This window comes from Manacus candei, unplaced genomic scaffold, assembly GCF_025592945.1.
Source record: "Manacus candei isolate 608988 ecotype Guabito, Panama unplaced genomic scaffold, ASM2559294v1 h1tg000041l, whole genome shotgun sequence".
Classification (NCBI taxonomy): Eukaryota; Metazoa; Chordata; class Aves; order Passeriformes; family Pipridae; genus Manacus; species Manacus candei.
Genome location: NW_026138089.1, coordinates 1,180,080 through 1,205,821, shown reverse-complemented (window position 1 = coordinate 1,205,821; position 25,742 = coordinate 1,180,080). Strand labels below are relative to the sequence as shown.

The 25,742-nt window shown below is 36.4% G+C and overlaps 1 protein-coding gene across 2 annotated transcripts in view; it reads left to right on the top strand.

Annotated features, from left to right (window-relative positions):
- Positions 1–25,742, top strand: part of IL1RAPL1 (interleukin 1 receptor accessory protein like 1) — a 690,660-nt gene that overhangs the window by 508,595 nt on the left and 156,323 nt on the right. For both annotated transcript variants that reach the window (XM_051795105.1, XM_051795106.1), the window contains one exon: positions 18,966–19,040. In XM_051795105.1, coding sequence (XP_051651065.1) covers positions 18,966–19,040 — 75 coding nt within the window. The remainder of the gene's footprint in view (positions 1–18,965; positions 19,041–25,742) is intronic.

Here is a 25,742-nt window from a genome sequence, read left to right as displayed (position 1 = left end):
TGTGCAACTATATCTTTGAAATTTTATTTCCCTTTTTGTTTTGTTCTGGGGCCTTAGAAATCCACTTGTCATGAAACAACCAACTTACTTCAGAGGAGCTCCAAGCCAATGAGTTAGTTTGCTCAGTGGACCTGTTACTTACAGATAAAACAGAACAGGCTACTGGGTTTGTACCAGTTGACACATTGTGAGACTGGTCTCAGGTTGGACCAACTGGTCCAGAGGCAGAGCTTGCTCCCTGCAAACCAGTAGGGAAGTTGAAAGCACTGCTTATGATTTTAGTGCAAGTCCTCTATGTCTGTCTAAAATGCTGTGGGTCCTGCATAAAGATCCACTTTGAAAATCCGTGAAAATTATTTCTGCTGAGGAGTTCAGTTGTTGAATGTAAAATATGGACATACTGAGCAGCTGGAAAATCTTTAGGAAAAATGAAGATATTTAAGAAGTTACCTTATGTTAGGGTAGGTTAATACTTCTATAAGCACATAATTCTTAGCAGATGGAAGGACAACGGGGGGTTTGCATGTTTTAATTTTCACTTCTCAAAAACAGCACTTCTTTCTGCTTACAGACAGAAGCTATCAGACAGTCTATTTTATTTCCTTGAATGTTCTACTTTTGTTGGAGGTCAGTGTTATTTGTCTACTAATTGTTCAAAATTTTAGTCATTCTAGTATTACAGAAATGTGGCATTGTAGCTGTTAACACTATCTGACCAGCAACAGTTTATCGAGAGTTTATCAACAGACCATCAACAGTATCTGCAGATCTGCAGACATGTACAGACAATAGCTCATACAGAAAAGTACAAGAGCTTATTAATGAGGTAAAATCATTTTACTAAGTCCATCTTAAGGTGCATTTGCAATAATAAAAATGCTAACATGCATGTACATGATCTCACAATATCTGATTGTTCTTAATTTCAAAGTAGTTTTTTCTGATGTTGATTCATAAAATGAAAGAAGACTATTTTATGAAATAATTCTTGAGATTAAAAACATATTTCAAATGTTCCTAAGTCTGCTGCCAATGCTCAGCTATTAATAGCTTGGCTACCACTTGCAGGCAGCTTTTAGTAAGTCTGATTTTTCAAATAATGGCAACACTTGGCAGAGAAATTGGCCCTTATTTTCTTGTAAAAAGTTTAGCAGTCAACAACCTGTTTCAGAAAAGTTTGAGAATCTAATTGTCATGTAAGTTCATATGGCAGAACTCCAGCATGAGATCCTTCTCTCATGGGCAAAGCAAAAGTGGATGGGAACAAAATTCTTCACTCCAAACATCTTTACTATAGAAAATACAACAAGATACTTAGGAAGATTAAAAATCATTAATATAACAAAAATTATTTCTTTAAGGTTCTTTGAACACGAGTTGATTATTTTGCCCTGCTTTGAGCAGGGATTTCAGGCTAGATAACCTCCAGGTTGAGGTCCTTTCCAACCTCAACCAGCCTATGATTCTGATATTTCACACCATAAGTACACTCTTAGAACTCTCTTTGAAATTTCCACATGTTGATAAGGTATTCTGATTAATGTATGAATAAGACACCAGATATTTCCAAAATTTGCAATTTCTCAGGAACACTTTCTATTCAAAAAGATTAATTGCAGCTTGCTTTTAATATCTTTACAATATTTCTTTGTCCAATATGTTTTTTTTTAAATCTGTCCAAATTTATACTTGACAGTTTTCTGTCATGATTTTCCATACACTCCTACTTTTTTTTTCTTTTCCTTGCACTGCATTGTTTTGTTCTCTAAAGTATACGGTTTGTTTTGGTTTGAAGCATGTAACAAAGGTAAATCTTCTACTTTCTCACCTTTCCCTTTAAAAAACAATAAGGTAGGAGCAAAAAAGATATGCATACATCGAGGAACATACATTCACTGTGAATCCTTTTACCTTCCTCATTTGCTTCCTAGCATGAAGTTTTCCCTTGGAAAATGACTCTGGCATGGCTCCAGAGTTCTTTCACACCAAAAATTCTTTCAATTTCTTTCTTGTGATTTCTGATAGCTTGAATCCACCTTGTACTTTAAAGCCAGTTGTACTCTGAGAATGAAAATACAGTATAATGTATGTGACTTCACGTAACTTTTAGTCTTTGTTTCTTATTTTTCTGTTGCTGTTGTAAGTGAAATATATTCATTTCAAATTTATCAGAAGTGAGTCTGGCTGAACAATAATGTAACTTGTAGCATATTGATGAATATTTTTGAAATATGCATGAAGGATAAATATATACATATGGAATTAGTTTGGGACACCATCAATACTTGATAAATTCACTTCTGTCAAAAAAAGTAGAAAAATAATGATAGGGGAAAAAGCTTCAAGTGCTGCAAGAACTTGAAGAATTTTACTTATACATCAAGTAGTTAACTTAAATAGAAATGTGTGATGTTGCTCTGTTTTCCTCCACTCTTATGCAAAGTGATTTTGGAAGTAATTTACTTTCCTTTCTCATTTTTTTTCTTTCTGAAGATACATGATACATAGTCCTAACACAGAAAGTACCCTTGAGTTTCCTTTCTCTGGAGTGCTTTTTCACTCTCTATCAAACCTCCACTGTGGTGGGTTCTACATTGGCAATTTGTGATTAGTTCACTCAATGACTAATTTAAGTTAGTGTAGTACAGCCTATTAAGCTTGCCACAGTTCCCTGTTACATCACCTTTTATTGTGTGTTCCCTGGTGCTCAGCTCTAAGCAACTATAATGAGACTTTAACTGAATTTTTATTGCACAAATAGGAAAGCTGAACAGAGGGAAAGAAAGCAGAGAGGAATCCCATAAATATGGCGTTTCTCAAACTGCTAAAAAAAAACCCAAACTAATAGCAATCAACTTCTTTAGTTTATTTGAAAAATAGTGTCATTATTTATTTTTTTGTCACTGATCTGCCCTTCAGTGTTTTTTCCCAAGGTTATATATTATGAATCAGGCATGAGGAGGGCCTGTGGTAGCTTTCGAAGTCCAAGTGAAACCCATTTGTGATACTAAAAAATACCGTCTTACTTGTGTTGTGTAGGATACAATACAGGAGACATCTACCATGTGTGCCATCACCAAGTGTTATAGGTAAATTAAACCTCTGTGGGAGGCAATAATTTCTGGATTCTCTGTGGGAGAAGTTACATGGAAGAAAACAACAAATTTGTAACTATACATACCTGAGATATAACTGAGTCAGAAAGAAAATGTTAGAACTGTATTTTGACTCTTTTTACATGACACAAGTTTGTTTAATTTTCCTAAATGCCAGATATCTGTGGGGTACAGTGGCAACGTAATTTTCAGAGACTTTGAAAATTCATCCTGGTGCCTGTCTGTATATTTTAGTAATCAAAACATAGATCTTTAAAACACTTGTTTCTTATGCCTCAAACCTTGTGGAAGATACTAATAAAATTATTATATAAAACATCCATATAAAATATAAAACATCCATAAACCCACGCTTGCATTAGTGAATACCTGTTTCTATTTAATGTGTAAGAGAAAGGGAGTAGTCTAGTCTTTTTCATTTTGTTGGCTGTACTGCTTCTTTCCGAGTTTAGTTTACTTTTTCTTGGAATATGGGTCCTCTCTGGAATGACACAGAATACCTGATTACCTTGGATATGGAAAAGGCTCATGTACTCAACCACTTTTTAAACTTGGTCTTCACCATTCTCCAGCCACACTGCCCAAGTCATAGAAGACAAGTGCAGGGACTGGGAGAGCCACCCGCTGCATGAAAAGATCATGTTAGAGAATATCTCAGGAACCTGAAAGTGCATAAGTCCATGGGACCTGATGAGGATATGTATCCTTTTGCCCTGAGGGAACTGACAGATGAAGTGGCTAAACCACTATCCATCATATTTGAGAAATCATGGTAGTCCAATGAAGTTCCCATTGATAGGAAAAGGGGAGAGATAACTCCCTTTTTAAAAAGCTAAAAAAAGGAAGACCCAGGGAACTACCAGCCAGTCAGTCTCACCTTAGTCTCACCTCAGTGCCCGGCAAGATGATGGAGCAGATTCTCTTAGAAACTCTGCTAAGGCATGCGGAAGATAAAAAGGTGGTTGGTGACAGCCAACACGGGTTCACTAGAGACAAATTGTGTCTGAAAAATATGGTGGTCTTTTATTGATGGAGTTATGGCATTGCTGGATAAAGGAAGAGTGACTATCATCTACCTGGACTTGTGCAAAGCATTTGATACCATCCTGCATGACATCCTTTTCTCTAAACTGGAGAAATATGCATTTGATGGATGTTTTCAGTGGATAAAAAATTGGCTGTATGTCTGCACTCAGTGAGTTGCAGTCAACAGCTTGATGTCCAAGTGGAGACCAGTGATGAATGGTGTTCCTTGGGGGCAGGTATCATGATCAGCATTGTTTAGAATCTCTGTCAGTGACAGTGGGATGGAGTGCACCCTCAGCAAATGGGTGATGCTGAAGACACCAGGCTATGTTGTGTGGTCAGCATACTATGTGAAATTCATGAAGTTCGACAAGGTCAAGTGCAAAGTCCTGCACCTGGATTAGGGCAATCTCAAGATCAAGGACAGGTTGGGCAGAGAATGGATTGAGAGCAGCCCTGCCTAGAAGGACTTGGGGATTTTGGTTGACAAGAAGCTCAATATGACCCAGCAATATGCGCTCACAGCCCAGAAGCCAACCGTGTCCCGGGTTGCATCAAAAGAGGCATGACCAGCAGGTTGAGGGACATAGTTCTCCCCCTCTTCTCCACTCATGAAACCTCACCTGAAGTGCTGCATCCAACTCTGGGATTGTCAGCACGGGAAGGACATGGATCTCTTGGAGTGAGTCTAGAGGAAACCACCAAGATGATTAAAGGAATGGAGCACCTCTCCTATGAGGAAAGGCTGAGACAGCTGGAGTTGTTCATCCTGGAGAAGATTCCAAGGAGAACTTATAGCAGCTTTACAGTATCTGAAGGGGGGCTAGAAAAAATCTGGAGATAGACTTTTACAGGTTCATGAAGTGATAGGACAAGGGGAAATGGCTTTAACCTGAAAGAGAGAGGTTTATATCAGGCATAATGAGGAAATTCTTCACTGTGAGGGTGGTGAGACACTGGAACAGGTTGCACAGGGAAGCTCATTCCTGGAGGTGTTCAAGGCCAGGTTGGATGGAGCTCTGAGCAATCTGGTCTAGTGAAAGGTGTCCCTGCCTGTGTTGAAGGAGTGTTGGAACTAGGTGATCCCTAACATTTCTTCCAACCCACTGTGATTCTTTGTAATGTAGAAGCAGAAGGTATCACCTGTTGTTCACTTGACTCAGAAGAACTTTTTCTCTCCCTCTGATATAGCAGCTTCCTGTACTGCCTGTGGAGGCATTGTGTCCCAATGTTTACTGCCTAAATATTAATTGTAACACAGGGCCTATTTTTATTACTGAGAATTTAAGAGTATTAAACAGAGATATGAGTCTTTGGGGCAGAATATTCCTAACCTGTGCACTACATAGCAAAGATATGGCTATTACTGCTGGATAACAATTTCTATTTGCCTTCTTTCTCTGCTTAAAAGACCCAGAGCCATGTAATGTAATAGCTACTGCACTCAGCTGTTTGTGGAATGAAAATTTATTCCTTGCTATCAAAATGGAACACAAGGATGAAATATTTCCAAGGGACAATCTCCCAATCAGTATAAGAATGAGTATTTTCTCATGAAAACAAATTTTTCCTGTTCTTGTTGTGAGTTTTATTTGTCATCTGTAAAAATTTCTACATTTATGATTTGATCTTTTTCTTTCTTTATGACTCAGTAAAATCAACTTCATTTCTTATAAGAGTGTTACAGATCTACACTTTCAGGTTCCATACAGATGTTTTTTTTTTATTATTATCTCGTGGTTGAAGTGACAGCTATTTTTCTCATTTCTGCAGCATGTCATGTAATGCACTTGAACATACAGAGAAAAGTCAGCCACATAAACATAATCAAAGAGTCCTTGTATGCAAAATGGTTCATGCTGCTACTTTCTACACAGACTCTGCATTACAGATTTGTTTTCCATTGGGAAAGAGTCTAACTTGTTGGAAAACTGAGTTTTCAGCCAAAGAAAACTTTTCAGGCAAGTCACTTTCTTCCCAGGGATTCAGATTCCTGCTCCTAGATTTACACAACCATTAAGGTACCAAGTGGGATTTACAAAAACATGGGAAATAAACAAAAGGGGATCTATATCAAGTCATGAGTTTTTGAAAACTGGCATTACACTCAGGCTGCTAGCTATCTACCCCATTTTTGGAAACTGGATTAAGGCTCCTGAATCCCTAATGATATGATATAGAGAAGTATTGTGCAGCAGCATGTAGCTCAAAGACTAGAAGCAGCACAGATCTGTTAGCAGTACACTCTTCCCTCACTCACCAGCACACTGTAGTGAACTTCTGAAATAGTCTTTTAGCCCAGACACCTCAGAGTCCTAGAATGTCCTTTCTAGTGGGGTTCATTAACCTCTGTATAACACTGAACAGTGCCTTGTAAACAAACTCAAAAACAGACTAGAAAATTCTAACATATTTAGCTAGTCCCTTAGTTGAAAAGGTCTGTGGTATTTCTCACCTTCTAGTTTCAGCCTTGATTCAAACCAAAATATTGCAAAAAATAAAATGCTTGTACCATAAGAACTCAGAAGCAGAAGCCTACACAGACAAAGACGAATATTAAGGAGATCTTACTCTAAATGTTGCATCAAAAGGAATAATATTATTTTAAACATAGAAACCCCAAAATAATATGTCATGGGTTTTCCTTTAGATATTTCTGCCAGGAAATATACACATTTCTACTGAAAACTTCAGAATTAAAAAATTTCTGAATAACCTTTACTTTTCTGTGTAAACAAAATGTACATTCCAATAAAAATCCATCCTTAGATTCAAAAGAAATAACAAGTTTGGGGAAAAACAAAGGAAAACCTTCCAGTTCTATTTCATCTAGCCTAAGGTATTTGATTATGAAGATGAGAGTGCAATAATAATCAAGAGACTTATTGTGAATTTATGATGGTAAGGATTCTGGAAAGAAATAGGATGACATAGATTTATAGCCAGAGAAAACTCATATGCTTCTAGCCAGAGAAAAGTAATATGCAGATGTTTAATAGGCATGAATTTCCTTAATTAATAAAACTAACTTTGCCCAACCACTGCTTTCTATTTCCAATGAAGAGTAAGAGAAGATCTATTTGAGGGGAAAAAAAGTCAATTAAAGATGTCATCATTTCCCAGTTACATTGTCTGGGAAAAAAAATCCAGCATGATGTTCATTGGTTGTCAGCAACAATGTGTTTTATCAATTTGTTTGTAATTACAAGAGGGAGCTTTGTGTTGTTTGTTTGTTTGTTTTATGTAATAGGAATATTATTTTCAATAAGATTTTCTTGTTTTGTAGTTTGCTTTACAGACATTTTATATATACACAACTAGAGTGGATTTTTTTATGCACCAAGCTTTAAATATGGTTGTGTAACCACCAGCTCTGAAAACATTTCTGCAGACCAAATGTTTATCATGTCTAATCTCTGTTTGTTGCCAAGTAACTGTATGATATGTGCTAATATAACATCTGCCATACTGGGTTTGCATAGAGAGCTTTCTTTAAAGCTTGGCACATCAAATGGACAATATGTGTCAAATATTATTGTTCTCAAGCATGCTCTCTCTCCACTTATATTGACTGTGTAACTTTTTTAGTTTTAATATCCTATGATAGACCTTGATTTCCTACCTTCTTACAAGACAGAAAAGCTACGGAAACTAAAACTGTGCTGCTTAGGCTTCAGACAAGATTTATATAGAGATAATGCAAACCTGAAGTCCTCTGTGCCAGAATGTTTGCTGTTATAATGGGAGGGTCTGAGCACACAGTACAGAACCAAGCAGAACATCTGTATGATAAACTTTAGAGTTGTACAGTGCAATTAGTATGTCCCCCATCCCATCTGCTGCATGGACACTAACTACTAAGGATATCCAGGGAATTCTCCAGACTTTCTAAGCCTGTTTGAAAAAAGCAAATATTTGCTAAAAATTAAATAGCAAGTGGAGAACTGCTAGAGATATTTTGGTCAGATCCCCTGCTCAGAACAGGATCAGTCAGGGCAGGTTGCTGAGGGTCATGTCCAGTTGGGTTTTGAGTATCTCCAGTGATGGACACTGCAGTATCTCTGGGGAACGTGTTCCTGTGCATGACCACCTGTGTAGTGAACACTGTTTTTCTTGTGTTGAAGTGGAATTTCCTATGTTTTGTGCCACTGCCTCCCATCTTCTTCCTTTGCACAGCTGAGATGAGTCTGGCTCTGTTGTCTCGACTTCCACCATTCCCACGTTTTTTTACATGTGGACAACATCCGTTTGAGTGCCCTCTTCTCTGAGATGAGCAGTCTCAGCTCTCTCAGTCTCTCCTTGTCTGAAATGTTCCAATCCCGTAGTCTTCACGGTGGCCCTTCATTGTCCTTATGTCTATACCTCTCTTGTATTGGAGGGTCCGGCCCTAAAACAGCACTCCAGGTGTGTCTCATCACAGCTGAGCAAAGGGGAAGAATGACCTTCAATCTGCTGGCCATGCTCTCCTTGACGCAGCCCAGGGTGTTGTTGGTCTTTGCTGCAAGAGCACATTGCTGCCTTATGGTTAATTTGTTCTCTGTGAATCAAAGGTCCTTCCCTGCCAATCTGATTTTCAGCTATTTGGCTCCTGGACTGAAGTTTGGAATTGCTACTCCCCAGAGACAGGACTTGCCATTTCACCTTATTTAACTTCATGAGGTTCCCGTCAGACCATTTCTCCAGCCTGTCAAGGGCTCCTGAGTGGCAGCTCACTCGTCTGGTTTGTCATCATCCTCTCTTCCCGTCATCAACCTCTGTTATTGGGGTCACTAAAGAAGATAAACTGTGTTGAACCAGCACTGATCCTTGGGATACACTCCTGCTGGTCCAGGCCTCCAGTTAGACTTTGTGCTGCTGGTTGCAGCCCTCTTTAGTCCAGCAGTTCACTCAGCTTTCAACCCATCTTGCTATCCATGTACTTAGTCCATACTTCACAAGTTTGTCAGTGAGACAAAAGCCTTGTAAAGTCAAGATAAACAGCATCAGCTTCTGTCTGCAGGCCCACTGAGCCAGTCATCTTGTCACTGAAGGCTACCAGGTCAGTTAAGCACAATTTTCCCTTTGTAAATCCATGCTGACTACTCCCAATCATCATCTTGTTCTTAATGTGCTTGGAAATGGTTTTCAGGATTATTTGTTCCATCAGTTTCCCAGGGATCAAGGTAGGGCTAACCAGTCTATGTTCCCAAGTTCCTCCTTCTAGCCCTTCTTGAAGGTTAGGAGTGATATTTACTTTCTTGCAGTCCAAAATCTCTCAACTTTAAAACAAAAACCCTGCCTCAATGGAGCAGATCAAAAAAAGCCACCCAAGAGGACAAAAAAGACCAAGTTGTCTCAATGAGAAGTACAAAAAAAAAAAAAAACCAAAAAAAAAGCCTTCTCACTGTTCATAAAAGTATAAATCATGGATTTTTTTCAATTTTTGGGTCACAAGAATGTCCAAATTTCTAGCAGAGCAAAGACATACTCAGAAGACCTAATCACTGAAATCACTTGGAAAACAAATGAAAGAGGTTTATAGCTCTAAGACAGAACTAGAACAGAGAGAATTAGAGCAGGTCACCTTTTAAATCAGATGACTTTAAAATAGAGGAACAGAATTAAAAGGTTGACTTCAAATCCTGAAAGTGAAAACTCTATGAAATATGTAAAACCTTTAATTGCAAGGCCTTTAAATGTCAACTCATTGGAAGAGTTGAAGTGGTCAGGGTGCATTGGGTCCTATTCCCTTTACAAGGCTTCCTCAGAGGCTGAGAAATCTTGCTTTGAAATGTCAGCATTATCAACAGAAAGATTTAATTATGAAAGGAAAAAAAAACAGAGAGTATCTAGAATTTGCACTCAAAGGCCGTGAGCTACTCTATTTCTATGAACTATCTACCCTAACTCTCAAAGAAGGAGAGAATAATAAAAGCAAGGCAGGAACAGTTTCATAGTGTTACCATTTCTAAAATCAGTGTTCTACTGATGCTACTTTTAATGAGGTACTTTAAATTGTGGCTGGAAAAGGTTCCAGACAGACAAGGACCTGGGAATGCTGGTCCATAGACAGCTGAACGTGAGCCAGCAGCGTGCCCAAGTGGCCAAGAAAGCCAATGACAACCTGGCTTGTATCAGAAATAGTGTGTCCAGCAGGACCAGGGCAGTGATTGTTCCTGTGTACTCAGCACTGGTGAGGCCACACCTTGAATCCTGTGTTCAGTTTTGGGCCTCTCACTACAAGAAAAACATTGAGATGCTGGAGTGTGTCCAGAGAAAAGGCGTTGGAACAGGCTTCCCAGGGAAGTGATGGAGTCACCATCCCTGGAGGTCCTTAAAAGACTTGCAGATGTGGCCCTTAGGGACATGGCTTAGTGGTGAACTGGGCAGTGTTGGGTTAACAGTTGGACTCAATGATCTTAAAGGTCTTGTCCAACCTCACTGATTCTAAAACACACTCCATTTACTTGGTTTTGAAATCTAAATCTGACACAGAATATACAAATAATAGGAAAAAAAAAGGAAACTATTGCTAAATTTCAAGGGGAAATTATAATGATTGTGAAAAGATTGAGGACAAGAAATAACAGTGAATACTTAAATTCAATGTCAAGTGTGAAGGTGAGACTGAAAAAGAAATGTAGGTATCACTGAATAATTCGACTGTATAAATGAGTTTTTCTGGGGGTCATCTGGTAATAAGAATAGAGTAATTGTTAAGAAGATGTATATTTGGTCTAGTCACAGAGAATATAACCTCATGATACTTCCATCCCCATATTTTCTGTATTTTAATGCAGAAATAAAAGGAAAGATAACAGATTAAGGTAATGATATGAGAAGTGAATCTATGATGATATGCAGAGAAATTTTAATAGTGTGTTGTAGAATGCTTGCTTGTTGATAATGTGTGAGTCTGGCTTTTCATAACTGTTTGACTAAATCTCATGGTTTATGTAACTCTCTGTTTTGCTTCATGAATATGACATCTATTCAGGTAGCCCAGGTGTTAAGAGCACTGTTTCTATTTGTTTCACAAGCCTTATACAAGATTTAAAAACATACCACTTCACTGAAGACTCTTCTAAACAAAGGTGTAACCTAACATGTAGATATAGGAGCAAATTCCCTCATGGGTTATAACTGCATTCCTGCTGAATGACATGCTGGTGAGCTTCATCATTAAGCTGAAATACCAGGGGATCTACTGGTGGAAGTGCTCCTTGGTACATCATTTAATTATTTTGTTAACAAGAGCTTTTATCTTCATTAAATGCACTGATAATATATCACCTGCTTTTTTATAGCAACAACAGCTGCAACCACCTCTTTTTTTCCCCCTTTTTTTTTTTTTTCAGATGATCTGACACCTCTTAGATACAAGTGCAGGGACATGTAGATGGACCAGGCTTTAGCATACAGATCATGCAGAAAGACCAGGGTTTATAATGACAGCCTTTTCACAGATCTACCTAGAAAATCTCATTTCCATTATCTTTCTCTAGGAATCAGTTTTGTACAGAAACAGTGTTGTAGTGCAGAGAAACTTTATGCAAGAGAGAAAAAAGAATTTGAATGTTTTAGATTCTTCAGTATTTTTATTAGTCTTTTTGTATTTTGGGTCTTTTTTTTTTTTGGTTTTTGGGGGGTTTTTGTGGAAGAGGGGGAATCCTGTCTCTATAAGTAAACATTTTTTAGGATCAAAGCCTTGCTGTATTCCTACCCTTCTTCTTTATAAGATCGATATATAAATTCTAGATCTACCACGCAGAAGGAGACTAATACTATCAAGACGTTAGACTGATATTTCACTCAAAAGTTTAACTACATATACTCTTTGGTTCTTTTGTATTTCAAGACTCTATTCACATCTGCTATGGCAGCATTTTGATTATTTGTACTTTTTCCATGGAGATGATCACTGGGAAATGTCACTGTGTGTTCAAGAAAACTAACATCTTCTCTGAAGTCCTAGGGGTAGCACAAGTGTCACATCAGATTCAATTAGCGATGAGCAGATAATGAAAACCCCAACATCTGGCTGCATTTGCTCTTCTCCAGTATTCAATGTGTTGTTAATCACAGGGGACTCACAGGATTAAAATATCTTAAAAGGCTTCTTGGAAATATTCCTCCTGTCTTTTACATTTCATTTTAGCAGTGCCTCTTTTCTATATGCATCACAGAAACTTTTGTATAATAACAGCCTCTTTATTAGTTACCAGTTTAGCTGCTTCTGCACTTCCTTACAGGAAGGACAAATATTCTATTGAATGTATTACATAGTTCTTTTTAGGAGAATTTTCTTATGCAAAAAAATTAAGGATTGTAACCACTCTGGGAAAAACATCAGAAGAAATTATTAGGTATGAAAAATAAAGACCATTTTCATTTGTATGCCCAAGGCAATAGGAGTGGAGGATTGTTTTTTTCTAATATGTGGTAAAAAGACAATGACACAGACATAAACTGAGAAAAGAAAGAGACTTTTTTGTCTCTCAGTGCAAGATTTATGGGAACATTTCAGAAGATAAAAGCTGATCTTCAGTCAGTCATAGTGATAACTAAGTCACATTAGACAGCTCATTTACTGTCATATGCCTATGGCTTCACAGACATGTCTTCAGTATCCTTGTACGTATCTGCCCTCTGTTTGAACTGCTTGATTCAGAGTTCACACAGTGAAGCAGAATACTCTTAGAGGACTGCTGTGCAATTCATGGCATACGTGATTTGAAATGATGCCCTTGTGAATGACAACTAATCTGAATATAACTGAGAATTGAGATTTAAGGTTGTTAGAAGGCTCAAACATGTATAAAGAATTCCCCTCTTATAAAAGATCTTGCCGCATATTTATTTTTTAAAAGGCAGTGATTTCTCTAGAGATATATCTGAATATATGTGGTTATATCTATGTAAGGAGGAATAAAGAAAAAAACCCAACACCCTTGCATTGCATTACTTTCTTTTGCTCTGAGGAACCTCAGAGTTCTCAGTATGAATATTCATCTGGACAGTGACTGTGTAGATTAATGTTTCAAGAGTGCAGCTTCAGGCCGCACATAATTAATTTTATTGCAGTCTACTGTAGATTACTACTACTGCATTATTTCTTTTACAGGCATTACTATTAAAAAGGAGAAACCAAACATAAAAGTATACATTGGTGTTTTCCAAGGCACTGTAATTATCAACTGAAATGCTATAGTTTTTCCTTCTATTCTCATAATTACTTATGATTCCTAAATATGACAATCAATTTCATCATTTCACAGCTGATGGTTTTCCAACGACTGTGTTTTATTTCAAGAGCTCTCTCATGAAATAGACACATAAACATAGCAATCTAAAACCCAAATCCATTGTTTTACTCTAATTTCAAACCTCTCCACCGTTGTTGGTATAAGATTATCATGCTTGACAATGCTTGAATAAGTGCTGAGATGTGGGAGTTGGAGGGGTGAGCACCACTACATGCACTTCACAGCAAAGCAGTGGCCAACTCTGAGAGCACGTGAAGCAGGTAGCAGTACCAGGCACTGTCACAGAATCATAGAATGGTTTGGGTTAAAAGGGGCCTTAAGTATCACCTTTTTTCAACACCCCTGCCATACGTAGGATCACCTTCCTCTAAAGCAGGTTGCTCAGGACCCCATCCAGCCTGGCCTTGAACATCACCAGGGATGGGGCATCCACAACTTTTCTGGGCAACCTGTTCAGCTTTATAGCCAGTCAGACCTGATGTCCCTGTTCTGACAGTTCCTTGTTTCCTCAATCATTTACCTATGACAAAATTTGCACCACAAGGAGAGGAGAAAAAGAGACATAAGCTCAGAAAATTAGCAGGAAGGTTTACTGGAATGTGGAACTATCTTAAATTTCTACAGGCAAGCAAAGAGGTGGAGCATCTTTTTGAACTGTGGGGTGAATTCAAAGAAACAGCATAGACTTCAAGAAAAGAAATCTATGTTTTTGATATCCCTTGATTTCAAAATGTAGGAATATTTTACCTTCACAAAGTAATGAATTCTTCCCCCTATTTAATCCTGTGCTATAGTTGTATCTTCCAGGGGCATGTCAGTATTTTTTTCTAGAAATGGTCTAAGTTCATAAACACAAGAGATTTCATGGCTGGGCTCCGTGAACGAAGATTTGGGGAGGGCTCTACCCACGTTTGTTGCAAGCGCGTTGGTGGCTGAAAAGGCCAATACGAGATAGGCATGTCTGGTTGCAAAAGGCACAGCAGAAAGACCCCTTAGATGGTATATTCTGCAAGGCACGATTCTTTCTGTGATGTCTTTTCTCCTCAAGAGTGATCCTGCGTGTGTTCTCAAAAGCATCAGCAGCGTTATTGATGGTGTGTCTCCAGGCCTCCCGATTGGAGGCCAGAGTAGACCAGTTATGTTGATCAATCCAGAGTAGACCAGTTATGTTGATCAATCCAGAGTAGACCAGTTACAAGAGATTTAATCCCATTGTATTATCTCAAATATCAGAAAAATCAGAAGAATTTTCATCCTCGAAAAGTAATTTTACTTCAATAAAATTGTGGAATAAGATATGTTCTAAAATATATATAGCTCAGACTGGCCAAGTAAGGCAGCTATTCATGTGAATTTTTACCCTTGAATGAAATATCCAGATAATAAACTGTCTTTCTGAGTTGCAGACAACCCCATACAGCCCTGTCTTCCTCTAAGAAATTAAAAATGTTTGTAATTATTTTCGAGGGAACTTATGAGACCATTTTGTAAAACAGATGTAAATACAGAATTCTCATTTTTCTATTATAAAGCTTGTGCGTTTGGGGCAGTTGCACTTTGATGTCCAGATTAGTGCCATTTTGATGTACAGTCTGAACTAAGATTTCTTCATTATGTGTGTCAAATTCTAACAGGTCTCTTCAAATAACAGTGTTTTTCATAGAGCAAATGTATGTATGTAGCATGTGACCACATGCATCTAAAGCTAAAGCAGCAATATAGGAAGAGGAGAATGGAAGTAGGTGGCTGATGTAAAAATATTATATTCTGGTTAGTTTCCAATCGGGTGACTGATAGTGTGGCTCCTGGTTTCACTACCATAAGACAAATTGTTCAATATATTTCAAATGTACATCCAATCTGATAGACATGGAATGTGAATTTAGGTACTTTTTCTCTGAGCAGGATCAATATGTCTGCAGCTGAGTGATGCCTCTGAAGTTAAATATTAATTTTTAATGAAGCTTCAGAATCAGTCATTTCACCTTTTTTTTTAAACTTCAGCTTGTTTCTAATAAAAAACAAGTTTGACAGATATTTATTTCAAATCACTTATCAGTGATGGTTCATAAGTCAAAAATAAGATGAGCTATAAACTTGATTTGTGATCAGCTTTTTTTTAAAAGGCACTGACCTGTCAACCCCTTTTTTTTTTTTTTTTGAGAGGAATATATCATTTTTGGTTAACTTTGTCTGGGATAACATTCTTGACTCTTAAGTGGGGCAAGAAAAATCTCAAAAAAACAAAAAAAGACAGTGAGAGAGGAGAGAGGGAGAAGTAAATCCATACATCAGTAGATAATAATATCCAGGAACTAAGATTCTTGCCAAGAGACTTGAGAATTCCCTCATTCAAGAATAGGAATCTGAGCACTCTGTTCCTCCTGTATGACAACCATGTTGATAAATACTACCTGGTGGGAAGAGGATTTTCTCTTTTTATTTTTAAACATATTCAAAAGAATTCTTGTTCTTTGCATGCAGTACAGAACAGGAAGTACTTTGAAGTCATGGATATTTTTGTAGGACATGAAAATTATTGCCTTCCTGCATATATTTATTTAAAAAAAAAGAATAAAAGGTATTCAACTTGTTTAAGAGACCAGATGAAGTTGTGAGTTTTGTAAATTTTGGGTGATTCTTGCTACTTAGTAAAAGTTTAGGAAGAAAGGCTTGAATTATGGTTTTGCTGTTCAGTTTAGTAGTTAACTGTGCCTCAATATATCTATCTGAAAATATTATTGCTTTGAAGAGCCTCTTGAATAGTGGGTTTACCCAGTGAAGAAGTCATTCCATATGGTTTGAAGGACATGAAAGAGTTTATAGAAAACACATAAGTCTAGTCCAGAATTTCTGAACCTAAATGAGGATTGCAGTAACTCTGTGTGTCCATTAATGTTGCTATCTGTGGAGAGTGTGTACTTGAAAGGTAGAAGGCAGATAGAGAAATTCTCACTTCTGCATCAGGTCACAGGGATCAATATGCCAGAACATATATATGTTTTCAGGCTAAGAAATAGATTAAATAACAGACACTAAAGGTGCTGATTGACTGAGGACAACTTTTAAGTCACCTTGGAAAAAACGATATTTTAAGCACATCAAGTTATTAAAATTATTTTCCTTGCCTGTATTACCCACATTCACAGTATTGTTCTACAGTCTCAAACTCTGGAATGCAGAATACCTAGGAATACTTTCACTTTTCCAGACAGGGGAAGGAATTAGCCCTGAGAATTGCGTTTACTTGTATTAAAGAGATACTCACAGCAGTGTGAGGTTGATAGACATAAAAGGAATCCAACAATGGAATATGGATATTTCCCCCTGTTTAGAGATCTTAGAGTTGTGCTGTCTTACAAAGTATTAATTCTTACTGGTCAGAAATTTCCCTTTAAAATAAGTGTATGACACAGTTCTGGTATATATTTGTTTTACTGTTGCTTAGAGGTTTTATGCATTCCTGGATGATGGGACAGAGTGCACGCTCAGCAAAACGGAAGGAATGGGTGACAAAGTAGAGAGCAGGGATGGTCTTTCAGGAGGCTTTGACAAGCTGGAGAAAGTAATGGAGTCCAGCAAAGGCAAATGCAATGTCTTGGTCTAGAAGTGGAATAACTCCTGGTTAATAACTGGTGCTGCAGTGCAGAACCAGGGGCTGACTGAGTAGGAAAAAGCTTTGCAGCAGTGGCCCTGTTAGCCCAGGTGGACAATAAACTGAGCATGAGTTGGCAAGGGTGAACTGCACAGATCTTAAAATTTAGCTAGCACATCTGTGAGGGTGATCCTTCACAGCTATTTAGTATCTGTGAAGCCACACCTGGAATACTGTGACAAATTTTGAACTCTGCTATACAAAAAGACATGGATTTTACTCAACTGAGTCCAGTGCAGGGCTGGAAGGTGACTGGGGGATGGGACACCTGAATTGGTGAAATCTGCATCCTTTGAGATATTCAAAACATGACTGGAGGTCCTGACAACTTGCTCTATTGGACCTGCTTCCAACAGCTTCTTGATTATGATACATCAGATATGTGTCTAATTTATTATTTTCAGTAACATTTTCTTTGTTAAATTATTTTTTGAATCTCACAAGTTATGGGAAAATTAAACTGGGCAAAAATTTTATAACTTCATACTTCAGTTGAAGAATGATGTATCTGCATATATTAACAACATGGGTTGTGATTCTCTCCAAAGTCTACAGTGAGAATGATTTCCCATAGAGAATAGAAGTTGTTGGAAGAAAAAACTGAAAGGATGTCTATGGATCAAATACAGTTCTTTTCCCACTCCTGAATTTTGATTCAGTGCTAGATCTGATGGGTCAACATCCCAGACATTTTCTGTAAAGCAGAAACATGAGTTCATAGTGTTTTCACTCTGTAATTATTGAAAAGTTGAAATTAATGCTGTATATTTTAAAGAAAGTTGATAATTTAATAAAAGAGCAGAAGAAACGTAGTGAAGAGAATGCAACTGCTGTTCCACTGACAGGAGATGAGTGTGTTTAGTAGATTAAGCCCATACACATATGGATATGTATGTGTGTGTGTCAGTAAGAAAAGGAGCATTGATTTTGACGAGTTGAAGGGAACAAATATTATAGAGTTATATCAAAATGTCAAATGTATTTTAAGTCTGTGACAGCCCATAATCTGTGTTAAAAACTGAAGTAGGAATTAGTGTTGAAAAGCAAAATATCAAAACGTTGCAAGTGACTACAAAAACTGGAACTTTCCCGTGAATATTTATTATCAGTATTAAAAAAAAAATTGTCGTTCTTTTTTTTTCATATGACACGCACTCACCTGTCAGAGATAGTAAGGAGGACACTTCCTAATAGAAACAAAATTAGTAATAATCAATGTCACTTCTATGAATTAAGTATACAGATGATAAATCTAACGGAATAGCTGCACTATTCGGATGCATGGTTTGAACACACTTCAAGAACCTCTGGAAGGTTTTTGACCACTACAAAACACTTTCTATTCCACAATTTGCCTAAGTCTACCAATATTTCAGGGTAGATCAAAAGGGAGGAGAGAAACCATCTTATTAGGATTCTTGACATTATTTTATTGTATCCATCCCTTGGATTTTGAAAACTGAGCCTTTTTCTAGTACTCCACTTTACAAAGTTTCGGTTTTGGTAATACCTTTTAAATCAAGTTTTCATAAACTATTCAAAATTGGTTTACAGTAGCATAGTTTATTTTATTTCTCTGTTAATGACTATATTTTATAGAGACAAAATTAAATATCACAACAAACTGTGAAGTGCTGGATAACATTTATGAAAATATAAAATTGCAATGTCAGTGCATGTTGGAGTTTTTTTGTGAGGGTTTAAAGAGATTACTTTTTTTAACACAAGTGCCTTTAATACTGTAGCATGTGAAATATTCTAAATTTAGGTGCTATATTTACTGTCTAAGCAAAAATATTTACAACTACTGAAGGTACGAATATTACTGAAATAAAAGAAAAACCAAAGCCTTCCTGAACCAATATAGGTGTGCTACTCAATAAGAATCAGAACACTATATATGTGAATTTCTTTCTTTTCTAGCGCCACTAACAGATAAACCACCAAAGCTTTTACATCCCTTGGAGAGTAAGCTAACAATTCAGGAGACCCAATTAGGTAAGTAGCAAACGTAATCTCTGTTCAAATTGTATGAAGGTATTTGATGTGTTATTGTATGATGGTAATCTGATGGCATGTTGGCATTAATAATTTCATTGAAAAGACATTAAACATACTTTGTTTCCATGCAGAGATGCATCATAGAGCATCTAGAAGATTGTTGTTCCCCAAAAACATCTTAGTAATTAATATTGAACACTAATTTCTTGAATATTATTGATACTGGGTTTTAGGTTTTCTGAAAGTCAATAGTTATAAGTGAATCTGAACTTTTCTTTGTAGCTTCTTTTCTGTATATGTATATATATGCATATGCATATATATTTACTGTAGGGTTCAGTGGGATTTTGTGATTTGCAAGACTTCTTTGCTTTCGTGGATGTCTACAGAATTGCAAAGATATTCTGTAATTATAAAGGTTGTCTTGGTCAAATCATCCAGCAAACAGTTATTTTACCATAATAGCATCTGATTTTTCTAAATGTAAGAATATTTATGCATAGATCAATCAAGAGAAATTGATGCATGAAAAAACCAATTTTGTTTCACTTTTCTAGAATAATGGATGGTGGGTATGTTTGGTCACTTTAGTGTCCCACTGCTGTAGAGGTAATTAGGACTCCAAAACTAAGTGCATAAGTTACTACAGTTTGCAGGATATAACAGTCTGTCTCTTTCTTGGATTGACACAGACAGCAACTTGTAAGAAACCAAGAGTCCTCAGTAGGTCACTTTGGAATTATGCTTTGGTGTCAGAATAGTAACCTATTGATAGATGTTCTAGAATGTTAGTTACAGAAGAAAACGGGTACAAATATGGTGGTTGTCTAAATCTCATAGGAAAAAAAATACAGAAAATAAAACTCAGTACATTCTGCAGCACACCATCAGAAAAAGCAGAAGGCTTGAAAATTAATTCTGACAGTTGTTGGCAGAGCATTTTATGGTGATTGCCACATTGTGGTTAATAGTGGCTAGAGAATAACTCATCTTTTCTTTGAAATTAATAAACTATTACTTAAAAATCATTCATACTATTCAGGTAATATTCTGAAGTGCTGATATACAGTTTTTTCAAAAACAATCATATAGAAAAGGAGAAATGTAACGTTTCCTTCTAGAGCTACTTTCTGTTCTTCTGAAGATATTGGTTCTGATATGATGACTCAGAAATCTTTTCCTGTATGACAGTCCTATATGATTTTATGTTATTGTTTGTATACAAGACTAGAGAAGAGAAAGCAAAATGATCTACGCATTTGTTTCTAAACTAGTGTTGCTTACTGGAATATTTTTGTTGAAAATAAAAACCCCAAAAGGCAGAACTTTTCTGGGCTTTGATGTTGTCTTGCTAAACGTACTGCATGGTGAGACTATTTCAAGAAAAGTGTAATTAGTAATGGTTAGCCAGAGGCTTTTTGTCTATGACTTTTAGAATTAATCTCAGTTTTGATTTCTCATAGTTCTAAAAAAACAGATTAAACAATTTGAAAAGAGCTAGGTTTGAAAAAGATCCTATTCAGAAAACTAAATAGCTGTTGATGAATATGAAAGAGTTAACTTGAAAATGTCACTTTCAGACACAGATGGGAAAATCTGACCATAAATGAATGTGAATCTACAGTACTTAACCTTATGTCAAGAAGTTACAAGAATAAATTAATTTGTTGTTTAAAAGCCTGTGAAATAGCCTGTGAGAACTGGAGCAAGTACAAAAAATTGATAGTTCCCTCACACAGAAATTGTGTTGTTCCACTCTTTAAATTTAATGCCTTAGTCCTGCTGGATAACCTTTGAAAGGTCTATGTTTCCCTTAAGAAAACCAGTTCTGGGAGCCAGTTCATGCCTTGCAAAAAAATGCAGAATATTTTATCATCAGAATAATGCTGAAATTCACTTAGATGAAACTTGGGTGCCTACCTGAGTCTTGGTGACCACATGTTGCAGACTGGTCTAGACACTGCCACAAAATGTTAGTCCTCTAGAATGTGTTTGGGATGATGTGTTTGTCCCTTATCTGGAAAACAAACGTTTTAGTGGAAGTTGGAGAAGTGGAAAAGGTGGCAATCCCATTCCAAAAGAAAAGAGAGAGTAAGGACCTGGGAGCTTGAGGTAGTCCGGGATTTCATTAGCAGGTCACCAGCCAGTGCGGTGGGGAGCTGGGACAATCCCCACTCTTCACTCACATTTCTGTCCTTCTCACCTTGGAGTCCTCTGTCCTGAGTCAGAAACGAAGCAGGTTGCACATGTCAGGGCATGCTCTGGGAGGTGCACCCCTAATTTACAGGGATGTGTGTGCAGCTGCAGGTGCACATAGTGTACTAAAAAGTCAGTACTGATGGCTTACCTCCGAATCTTCTCCTGTGGAGTGGTGCTGGGCACACTGTTGAGGAAGGCATCAGTAAGTCCCATGGGTTTTCTGCTGAACAAACTACCGTAGATCAGTACTTAAACAGGGCACCTCCATTTAGTGTCTAAATCAATGTGGGAAGGCTCCCACGAAAGATATGAAAAGACATATCTTTTTCATTTGGCTCCAGCACTGCTGAGTGATAGAGATATTTTACATTTATCATTGGGATATATTGGCTTCTTCTGTATACCAGCAATTGAAATTAATATCATGGGACCACAGACCTGTTGTGTTATTTTGCATGGCTTCCATAAAACAGCATCACACTGAAAGGTGACTGCACACTAGGGAAGGAGTTTCTCTAAGGGGTGACTGAGAGAGTGTTATGGCATCAGCTTGCTGCAGTTTGAGTTGATAAGACAAAAGGAAAGAAAAGAGAGCTGGAGAATCTGCACACCTCAATCCAGTGAACGTCCCATCCCTCTCAAGTTGTCCACAGTTAGTTGTGGAAGAGATACCATGCTACTCAACTGATATCTGAGAGTGTTAAGCATGGCTGTACTGAAATGAGCAACTTTAGAGAGTCACAAGTATCTTGAGATCTCATCAGAAATATCTGTTTATTACACTGAATAGTAACTAGAAATGCATAAGATAGAAGCACAGGATAAAAATTGAAGAAGTTAATTTCTCAAAGGCTTTTCATATAAAATCCCTATGGGACAGGCAAAGAATTAAGCAGAGAAACATAGATGAGGAAAGAGGGATTAGTTTCCAATTTATCCTGTTCTGCACTTAATGTTTTTTGTTATTTCACTTCCAATTTTGTAATCAATTGCTTAATCCTGTTGCAGGGGTAAAAACACTCCTTTTTAAGCTTTTCTGCTGTTAAAGGGTTTTTAGGCAGTGATGGTGACCTCAGTATAAATTTCTTCTCTGGAAACAACCACTCCAGATAAAATATTATGGTAAATACAGTCTTCAAAAGATTGCATCCTGCAAAGCTTGGAGCTGTAAGAAGATGAAGAGTGTTTCCCACTCAACTGTGAGCCACTCTGTAGTCTGGTAGCAGCATATGCCAGGGAGGGGAGAAAAGCTGGCAATCAATGGGAGGCCAGGGGAGGCAAGGCAGGGTAATGAAGAACATAATGACCTAAGGAACTGCATACCACAATATTCTTCCTCTTACCTTCTACAGGCTAGCAAAATCAGATAAACAAATCCCTGCTAACATAAACCCTTCTCGTAATAATAATAAAAGCACAAACTTTTTCATTCAGATTTGTTTAGAAAGGAATTTATTAACATTCTTTCTTACATACAAAAAATCCTAAAACTTCAGGCAACTCTATTTTTAATTCTAGATTCATGTCGATCTTATATATTTATGATATAAATATACAATATCCATGATATGTAAATTTATATAAAAATATGTTATGGTTGTGGGGGTTTTTTTGTAATTTCTGAGTTTTTTTAAATTCATCCATCTTTCAGATGAATCTGATTTTTCTTCCAGAACTGTCCCATATCTGTCCCTCTCAAGGTAACAAAGAATATTTGAGACAATTTGATTTTACTATCCAGTTGGTTCATCTCATGTTACTAAAGAAGACAGATATGATTCCACAACCAACAGTAATGGATCTGAATTAAAAAATTACAAAACATGAAAAAATTACTTTAAACACCTCACAAGGTAGTTAGACATTGTTCTCCCCAATTTTTTTCATTGTGTTTCCTGGTTCTGCACAAGGCTGTAATTTGACATGCCAAAATTCACCTAGAATAATAAAGCTATTGTTGAATTATTTTTAGCTAGCCTTGAAGTTAGAGAAGGGAGGAAAAAAAAGGAATAAAAGATTTCCAACGTTTTATGAATGGACCTAAAAGCAAAGTTTGTACAGGAACCTAAACATTTTCTGTGTTGTCTGAATAAAGTGAATTTTCCTGAATATCATCCAACACAAAAATATTACTCTTGTGACCAAATATGCAGTGAATGTCTGTTCATTTTTATCTAAGGCATTATTTTGATAAAGTTAAACCATTACATAGTGAATTGGGGATTTCTTCTTTCTCCCCCTTTCCTGAATATATTCAAGAAAAAAATTGATTAAACTATTTTTAATAAACTATTTTTAAAGTAATAATACAAAGAAGCTCCCCATCAGGGATGGAAGAAGGCTGCTTCTTTTATAGTACTGTCTAGTCATAAAAATCTTGCACACAAATTTGCCTCATTAAAGATAAAAACACTCCTTAACTAGTTTAATCAGTAGATGTATAAATAAATTAACTAAAATGATATTGAATAACTAGCAATCAGTGACTCCTTTCAGGATGGAAAGGGAAATGAAAGAATAGAGAAAATTACAGATTTTATCTCTACACATTTCCTTTAAATGTTATATTCACTCTGTAAGAGGAACATGGTTTTTTTCATTATATAAGGAATTTTAAATATATCCAATTACACCATCATCTTTTAAACCAATTTGAACTTTTTTTTGATCATGTGATTCAATTAAACACTTTGATATATTCTGTTGTTAGATTAACATAGTATGGGCAAGAGTTTCATATGAAAATTAAAAAAACTGTAGATTCATGATTTACTTCGAACTTATCATCTGTTTTTATTTTACCTGAGAGTTGGGATTTTCCTTTCAGAAAACAATTAGGGGAGTTTGAAAAAAAAATAAAATTGAAAAAGACAATGCATTTGTTTAAACTTTATCTCACTTTATCAATACTTTTTCTGGGAGACATATCTGATTTATTGGTGGAATAGTAAAACTTCTTTGTTCATGTTAGATTATAATTCACTGAGAAATGTCTGCTCTAGAGTATAGTATATACCATACTTTTCTGAGGTACTTTCAGTGTTAAGCATTTAAATAGGATTTAATGCAATAAAAAGTGTGTGTTTAGTCTGTCTGCAACTATGCACATTTCATTCTTTATGTACAGATTAGATATATGTGACTTTTCTATTTCAGATTGTTTGTGCAATACAACCAGTTTATTTTGATAATATGAAAGAAGACTATGGAACCTGAAAAGATTTTTCATATCAGTTGGATAATCATCCAAAAGTTTGGTTTCGTACTTAAGACTTTATTGAACAATCAAAGCCCATATGTCCTTTACTAGCAGAGTAAAATATAATCAGATACAGCAAAACTTTTAAAAGAATACTCTGTGGGAGACAGTAGAGTATAACTTATTATAACCAAGATCATAATGACTACAGAATACCACATACCAAGAAATGCAATTTAAACACATACTGTACATTATTTCATGTAAAATTATAGTCCTAAAAAACCATGTAATTTTGTAAATTTGAAGCATCAGGATTCACATTGTTCTGTCATCATTTGTTGCCAGACTTTTTCTTCAAGCTATACTTTGTACTTCCAACTTGTATGTAGGGGGTTCTTTGTGTCTGATGCTGACACATGAGTGTTTCATTGCTTTAGAAAAAATAATCACATAACAGTGCTATGCAAACACATTAAAATGTTAAGTAGCAAATGCCAAACTCAAAATTTAATACTGTGACTTATAATTAATAACTATTTTAAATTAGTGAACTCCTCCAGAATATCTTGCTCTAGAGATATGGATCTCTTGTGAGCAGCAGTGGTGTTCACATATAAAGCTGATCACAAGAATAATGCATTGGTGGAATGACAGACACTAGTACAATATTTACTCACAGGAATTAACCTGCTTTCCAGTTCTAGAATAAATGCTTTCCAGCCTTATTGGTGTAGTCAGTACATGCTCATGCAATCCAAATGAGGAGTAGTTTTACATGAAGCTGCACTGAACCTTGTTTTTTTCTTAGATATACTGTACATTTGTATTAAGATTTAGTGCTGCACACAGGTTTCATTATGACAAATCCATCTAAATCTACATGCATTCTTAGCAGCAATAATTATCAGGGATTTGACAGCTTGTTGTGTCAATAGGAAATGGAAAGATATTTGAAGGAACTCTAAAGGTCTCAAAGGCTTAGATGTTTTTGATAAACTTTAGAATACCGTAGTAGTATGAATATTTTGAAGCAATCAATTGAACGGGATCTTTTTTATATTTGTTAACAGATGTGTAACAATGAGACTTCAAATTGTGCAGCTGAAGTGCTATTCATGTCTATTTACATAGGATATTATGGATGAATACACATCATCCTAAGATAGTCATATTTGTCATAAATGTCCAATTTACTAGCTATTTAATTTTATATATTTAATATCTGAGGAACTTGTAAATAAAAAAAATACAGAAATTCAATTTGATGCTGCATAGCATAATCGATATTAAAAAAATAT